General features: G+C 32.2%; 1 protein-coding gene and 1 long non-coding RNA gene across 2 annotated transcripts; one reads left to right on the forward strand and one right to left on the reverse strand.

The window, feature by feature from the left end:
- The first annotated feature begins 1,912 nt into the window (after window positions 1–1,912).
- Window positions 1,913–6,309, forward strand: LOC123196924. The gene is made up of 12 exons (XM_044611074.1): window positions 1,913–2,247; window positions 2,329–2,418; window positions 2,894–2,951; window positions 3,182–3,262; window positions 3,480–3,551; window positions 3,637–3,881; window positions 3,999–4,070; window positions 4,477–4,593; window positions 4,677–4,758; window positions 4,923–4,969; window positions 5,706–5,787; window positions 5,918–6,309. The coding sequence occupies exons 1-12, from the start codon at window positions 2,048–2,050 to the stop codon at window positions 5,999–6,001; spliced, it is 1,230 nt and encodes a 409-aa protein (XP_044467009.1). The 5' UTR covers window positions 1,913–2,047; the 3' UTR covers window positions 6,002–6,309.
- Window positions 6,310–6,890: 581 nt separating this feature from the next.
- On the reverse strand, window positions 6,891–7,401 carry LOC123209761. The gene is made up of 2 exons (XR_006501124.1): window positions 7,262–7,401; window positions 6,891–7,181 (listed from the first exon to the last, which is right to left on the reverse strand). It is a non-coding gene; the product is annotated as an uncharacterized LOC123209761 (long non-coding RNA).
- Window positions 7,402–7,892: the final 491 nt, after the last annotated feature.

Raw genomic sequence — 7,892 nt, forward strand, 5'->3', positions numbered from 1 at the left:
ATGGCATGAAATAATTATTTAGATATTATTTATTTTAATATAGTGAAATTATTTTAAATATTTATTAAAGGCTAAAGGACTTATTCTCACCCAAATTTTAGTTTATTTCCAAAACCCATTTGTGGGGTTTCAAAAACCTAAATACCTATCCATCAACTATTTTTTGTTAAATTTCTCAGTTAGTTATAAAGGTAAAATTGTCATTTTATCATTAATATTAAAATAAATAAAATTACATCTATTTTCCCCCTTTAGTTTTTAAAAAATAACAATTTTCCCTCACTCAAAAGTTTGAAAACTGCATTTTCCCCGTAGGGTTTGATTTTTTCAAATTTGATGACCACTCTAAGAAGGCCATTGGCCAAACTTTCCATCACGTACCTTCCCAGTGGTTTCTACATTAGGAAACCATCGAAAAGCTGATTGAAATGGTCAACAATGTCGCATGGATTTGTGCGACATTTGACCATCTATACGTTGGTTAGACGACGCATAGACATGAGTGCACGTTTGATGCATAGACAATCAGATGTCTCACAGATCTATGTTACATCACCTAGCAAGAGGAAGGTTGTGGGAAGGTTGACCAACGACCTTCTAGGAGTGGTCATCGAATTTAAAAAAAATCAAATCTTATGGGAAAAATGGAAGTTTTCAAACTTTGGGTAAGGGTAAAGTGTTAGTTTTTTTAAAATAAAGATGAAAATGAGATGTAATTTTATTTATTTTAATATTAATTATAAAATAATGATTTTGTCTTTATGACTAACTGAAAAATTTAGTGAAAGTTGAATGATGGACATGTATTTGAGTTGTTGAAACCTCACAAGTGGATGTTTGGAAATAGACTGAAACTTGGGAGGGAATAAGTCATTTGGTGTTTACTAAAACATAAACATAGTCTAACTATCGGTTAATCAACTTGGCCCTGAAGGATAAGAATGGTTCCTTCATTAGATCAATATCAAGACAAAATTTGAAAATATTATCAAATAAAATTATTTTAAGATGATAACCCTTTGTCTTGGAAAGTTGTCATTTGTTATAAGGCCAAAGGACTATTTCCCACCCAAGTTTTAATGTGTCTTCAAAGTCATATTTGTGGGGTTTGAAAAACCCAAAGTTATACCCATGGACCAACTATCGTTAGAATTTTGGTTAGAAGCAAAGGCAAAATTATTATTTTCTTAATAATATTAAAAAATATATAAATTTATTATATTTTCCCTCATAAGTTTTAAAAACAAACTATTTCATCCTTGTCTAAAGTTTTTAAACTTTGAAAAATCACAATCCTCCCTCCACCCAAATTTTTTCTTCACCCCTTTGGCTACCATCTATGACACTGACGACTTCCTCTTTCCATCCTAAACCATTGGTCAATGCACGAAAAACAATCTGGAGCAGATCTTTTCATTGAGATGAAGAGATCAAATCATCTCATACAATAGTCAATGATTTAAAGTGGAGAAGGGAGGACGTCGGTATTAGAGATGGTGGCCGAAAGGGTAAAGAAAAAATTTAAGAAGAAAAATGTGATTTTTTAAAGTTAAAAAAGTTTCAACAGAAGTGAAATTGTTAGTTTTTCAAACTTAAAAGAGAAAAAAAAAATTTATATTTTTTAATATTATTAGTAAAATAATGATTTTACTCTTATTTTTAACATAAAATTTTAATAGTAGTTGACTTATAAAAAAGATTTTAAATTTTTTAAATTTTATAAATGTAACTGTTAAAACAGATTGAAACTTGGGTGGGATGTAATCCTTTGGCCTGTTATAACTTAAAAAAATCAACTCAACTCCATGGTAAACTTAATTATTGTTTCAAAATTGCGTACTTGTCTTTCACCTTCTCGATGTCGAATAAAAGGTGGGCGTATAAGACCAAAAAGTCAGGGATTTCCGAAATTATCCTTAACATTACATCTCTCGTCTTCTCAAACAATAAAAATCACACAGGAAACCTTATCCTCTGATCAAATCCTTGGCGCCATTTCCACATCCAGCAGATAATAAAAAACGACCAAAAGGATTACCAGTTAATCATGCTTCTCACCGCACCTGATTGCTTCCTTTCTTCTTCTATGCTCTTTTCCATGGTCCCCCTGAAACCCACCACCACTGCAGGGCTGCGACTCAACTCACTGAGTCGAAACCGGGTGTGTAAAGCCTGTCTTATCACTAGCCCCGACTCTTTCGAGGTTGGCCGACTCATTGGTAGCTACGGCTTCATGAACATCACAAGGTTTGTTTTATTTAATTTGTGTATTTTGTTTTGTGGGTTGATTTTAATTTGATATATTACATATGCTATTGTAATTTTCAGCTATTCAGGGTTTCAAGATGTTGAATATTCGTCTGGAGATTTGGAGCGACTGAGAGTTCAAGATGTTGGAGAGGGTAGTGTAAAGATCAGGTGCATTTATTTTTAATTATATATTTATTGTTTATATATGCTAGGGAGTGATTAATTGATATGCTTAGTTTTATTCGGGTAAAATAATCCCTCACAAAATATTGTTACGCATACAAACTTGCGCAAATAATTTCTCAAAATTTGATTGGAGTAAAACTAAAATAGATGGAACAAATTAAAGTTGATCCGTCGTGCACTCTAGGTACATTAGTTTGAATGAATTGATTTCTATGAGTTCTGATACCCCTCCAAGGTTTAAGATTTTATATGGTTATTTAGCATAGTATTGGAGCAAAAGTGGAGGTTATGAGTGTGTTTGAATTCCCCTTGTGTTAAGCTTATGAAGTTGTGGACGAGGGCTTTTCGGGAGTTTTTTTGACGAAATTTGGAACCGGTGAGATTTACCTGCATTTTAATGACTTAGTTGATATTATCCTTATTGTCATTGATACTGTCTGTGGCAGCTTGTTTGCAGGCTTTATGAAGGAAGAATAGCTCAAGGTCCACGGAGAGGGACTCCAATAATATTTAAGGTGCTTTTATGTGCTTGTTTGTTTGTGCAAATCATTTCGTTTTAATAAGAATTTTTAAGAGAGCTTGATAATTAACTTGTTTCTTGTGCAAAAAGCTTTTACTAATTATCAATTTGATGGCATTATGCTATAAGCTTATATTCAAATGTGTTATACAAAATATTCTGGCTACAATGTCAATTCTTTTGGAGCCCTATTTTTCATGAAATATAACATTGTTAGCCATAAAGGTTTATCCTGGACAAAGAGCTGGTGGAATTGAAGCTGATATGATGGCTGCGAACGAACTCAATGCTCATGCTTACCTCCAGGTAAAATCAAATGAGTATATATTCCTTTAAATTTTAGAAATCTGTTAGTTTAAGGGGTTAAGGCTTATATTGATTGATCAAATTAATTTTCTGATGAAATTTGTGTCTGATAGCAACTCCTCTTCCTGTACATATAGAGTGAGCATTAGATCATGGAATTGTTTTAATCAATCCTGAAAAAAAGGGCATTGATCTCTTTGATGCACCTGTTTTGCAGAGCAGTTCAAAAGGATTCAGTCAGAATCTTGTGTTACTTGTTGGTGGGTTTGAGACAAAAACTGGAGAGCAGGTCTGTCAATATCATTTGTCAACTGTTTAATGGTAATGTCTTGGCTTTCTTCAATCACTGCAAATTAAAATGAGTTTCTATGCAGTGGCTTGCTTTTCGTAATGATGGAAAATATAGTGCAGCAGACTATGCAAAACTAACAAGTGAAAAAATATCAAAAACCAGTTTTGCAAGCGAAGAATCTTGGAATCGATTTGAACAAGAGCAAACAATTAAACGTCGAGGAAATTTTGTTGTTAAATTATTTCATGGTGCTATGAATGGTCTAGCCTACATGCATGAACATGATAGATTGCACCAGAGTCTTGGGCCAGCTTCTGTTGTTCTCAAGTATTTTTCTGGAACAATTCTTTTAACTCAGATATTCTTTTCTTTCTTTTTCTAAGATAACTTTTGGAATATTTTTCTTCATTTTATAATATTTAAGCAAAACTTGATTAATGGCAGTACAATTGTGGAGAGGGAGTCTGCTTACTTAATTCCACGACTTCGGGATCTAGCATTTTCTGTGGATATCAGGTATACTTTTACTTTATTTTCTTCTTGATGTATTATTCAACATAAATTTAAAAAAAAGTCTTTGTATATCACTTGCAAAAAGGGGTGAAGTAGATGGTTTATATTCTTTTTGTTGTGAGGGCTTTCGGCATTTGGTCACATCCCAGAAAAAAAAAAAACCATCATATGGATTCAACATTCCCTCTGATTCTATGTTCCAATTCTTTAAAGCATGTGGTTATTTTGGTTATCAATTTTTTTCTTTTATTTTTTAGATGGAGAGGTAATTATCTAAAGAAATTGATAAAAAATGTGCGATATTATTTTCTTTTCAAAATGTTGTATAATGTCACATGATAGTGATTAAAGATGTTGCACGTTTAATAGCCTTATAACAAATTTTAAATTCAATCAAATGGCTTATCAGGATTCAAAATTTAGAAGAAGATCCTGGAAAATTTGCAGAAGGACTATGGAGAAGAGCAGCTTCTGCTGGTGCCTATACACCTATTGAGAAAAGGGCCTTTGGCATTGCTGATGACATGTAACCTGTTAAATTTTTATTTGTATCATTAGCTGGGCCTTTTTAATTTCAATTTTATTAACAAATCTTTTTGTCCCCACTAGATATGAAGCAGGACTTCTTTTGGCATACTTGGCTTTTGTTACATTTTGTGAAGCAAACATCATGGATAGCCTTTCTTTGCAGGTACTCTTCACTATTACGCCAATTTTTTTATTTTGGTGTCTTTCATTTTCCCTCTTTCTAATATTCTATACATTCTAAACTGTCATTGTATACAATGTAAGAAATTCCAAGCCTCTAAAGCAGAAAGAAAAGGTTATATAAAATTTTTGTCTATGAACTTGCAGAGGCTATTGGAAAGCACTTTTCGACTTGATCTTCAAGCAACAAGAGAGTAAGATGCTTCTTATATTTACAAATCATATTGATTATCAGGAGTGCATATTGGTCTGCTAGTCTGTTTGTAAATGATGAATAAAGTTTGTCCTTGCAGTCACACCTTCTAGACTTCATTTGTGAACTTCTTTCTACTTTATTTTTTTCCTTTTGGGATTGTATCTTCTTTCATATATGTTTGACTTAAGTTTAAGGCTTCATTTATCATGTTACTGAGTTGAGCCCATCAAATTATCTTTTATTCTATTGACTCAGCTGCAACAGCACTTGCAAATTTTAGCTGAAACATTTTGGGTTTCTATGTACATTGTAAAATCTATCTGCTCCATTCTGGGTCCTTCCGAGCTCAAACGTGCTATTCGCTTGCCCTTGGCTCTGCTGCCACTCCCTGCATAGATTCACCCAATGAGGCATTATTTTACTTAACAGCTCATATGCAGTGTTTACAAATTTAAAATGTTTAATGAACAATTGATTTAACACGATATGTACTGTATACTAAATTAAATTCGATGACTACTATATCGTTAAGAAATCATATTCAAAAGGTTGGCTTTAATCTTCTGAAATTTAATGTTTCATCTTGCATTGTAGGCTACCATGGTAATCCTACTGATCCAAATTGTTGGACAATTACTTGATCCTGTTTTGAGGATTCTTGTTTAATTTTATGTGTAATGGTAGTTGTTTTCTGGTACTTTTTCGTGACCATGTTATTCTTTTAAATTGAGCAGGTATTGTTTAGCAGATGACCGCTTGTTAGAAGCTGTCAAGTTTTTGGATCTCGGTGATGGTGCTGGTTGGGATTTACTTCAGGTGGAATTTCTATTTGGAGCATACGGGATGATTGCAAATCATTACTGCTAACTTTATTGCAGGTCTTATGGTCTTGTTAACACCAAATTTTTTCTTTATGTCACTTGTGTTACCATGTTTTCTATTGCAGGCTATGCTGAATCCTGACTTCCGAAAACGGCCAATTGCAGAAGCAGTAATCAACCATGGATTTATGACTAGTGCCATTCTTTGAGATCCTGAGGACTGAGGACATATTTAAATCTCTGAATATAAAATTTTGGAGCTGGAATCAGCAAGTAGCATCATATTAAGTGCAAGAAGTATAGCTGAGGTTCAAAAAAAACTCAGAATTATACCAATGGCATCAGCTGTCCTCTTTCTATAGCTTGCTTGTGCCACACTTAATGAATTACAAGAAATACAACTTAATGGGATTATCTATATCGCATTACAACATTTCATGTTTCTGCGGTTTAGATTGATCGACTTGCAGACCTTGAATATTACTTTTATAATAAAATTATATGCTTTAACCATGAATATTAATTTAAATACAAATGATGATGAGTCAGTATATGATTTTATAAAACTGGCTAATTTCATTGTAACATATTATTAGTATACGAATAAACACTTGTTGTTACCATAATAATTTTTACTCTTGCTTTTACAAGAGTAGCTTGGGGAAATGTATAAATCTCTGTAAAACAGGGAGTGCAAAGAATGCCAAACCTGAGCCTTTGGTTTGGGTTTAAAAATACTAAAATACAAATTTGAACCTAATAAAAATTTAAATGGTTTGCTCTGGATTTATCTTCTTCCTCTCAAAACAACAGTAATATATTATATACATTTATTATATAAGTTGATAATAGCATTTTGAATAAATTTATTATGAATTGGTTGATTATATATGCTTAATTATTGTAGTTAAGAAATTATATTAATCAAAATTTGGTGAATTTATTTAAAAAATAATTGTATTTTTTAAAATTCCAAAGTTTGGTTTGAGTTTGTGATTTGGATTTGACAAAAATGGGAACCAAAACAGACCATGCGCTCCATTCTAATATAATAATTAAAAAGCCCCTCATTCCAAAAGGGCAGCGTTATATAAGAAATAGGCCAAGAAATGTGGTATTAATTTTGTATTATTTTGATTCAAAGTTAAAAATTATTGTGGATATGATGAAACCAGTAACATAATGGATGCTATAGGACTTAATTCCAGGACTACACATACTGATTTTCTTGCATTTCAGCAGCCTCAACTCTTCTCTGGAATCTTTCAATTACTAAAGCCAAAGCCAAGAAAGCAGGAATTATAACACAAATCCAAACCATTGACACCCAAGCCAAAACTGCAGCCACAATGGAGAACTCTTTCTGCTCTTTATAACTCATCATCTTACCTGAAAACATGGTGATAATGCTTAAATCTAGAGCACCAAAAGCACAACATGTGGTGAATAAGGCTATGTAAAAAGCCCACCTGCAAAAACTTTCCCAAGACAAGTTTGAGAATTCTTTAGGAAATTTTGAATGAGCCATTGACGCAATTTTCAAAGATGGGAAAAGATTCTTACTGGAATTAAATTGATTTTGGGAGTACACCATTTTAGTTTTATAAAGGCTAGCTTGGAAGATTAGGTAGCCGTGCAAGATTGTGCTTGTCTAATAGTAGTTAGGGTGCGTTATATGAGCCTTGCTTTAATTTTAGCTACACGTCCAGGCCTCCCCCATGTTTTTTTTTCCTAATTGTATTTATCATTAATTGATGTATTTATTAAAAGATAATGATGGGACATGTTTAATATTTAACCCTCTTTAATAGATTTGCTAATTCACTAACTCAACACAATATAATAAAATTGGGGAAGGTTAAGATTTTTTATACAAATTCTATTTTAGATCATGTTTATGTCAACCAAAAATTAAATCAGATTATATTCAAATTGACACAAAGATAAATTGAACTAAAAGTATGTTTTTCTTTTTAAATTGACAAATATTAATAAATAATAATCCTTATTTTTTAAATTGATTTTCGTATATTTTAGTTTGAAAATGGTTCTTAGTTAATGGAAAATGCTTATTTGTTAGCTTAAGAAATGATTTAAGTG

This window comes from Mangifera indica, chromosome 2, assembly GCF_011075055.1.
Source record: "Mangifera indica cultivar Alphonso chromosome 2, CATAS_Mindica_2.1, whole genome shotgun sequence".
Classification (NCBI taxonomy): domain Eukaryota; kingdom Viridiplantae; phylum Streptophyta; class Magnoliopsida; order Sapindales; family Anacardiaceae; genus Mangifera; species Mangifera indica.

Coding starts and splice junctions, on each gene's coding strand:
- LOC123196924 (XM_044611074.1), top strand. CDS start 2,048: ATGCTTCTCACCGCACCTGATTGCTTCCTTTCTTCTTCTATGCTCTTT. Junction 3,263..3,479: donor ATGCTCATGCTTACCTCCAG/GTAAAATCAAAT, acceptor CCTGTTTTGCAG/AGCAGTTCAAAAGGATTCAG. Junction 4,759..4,922: donor TGGATAGCCTTTCTTTGCAG/GTACTCTTCACT, acceptor ATGAACTTGCAG/AGGCTATTGGAAAGCACTTT.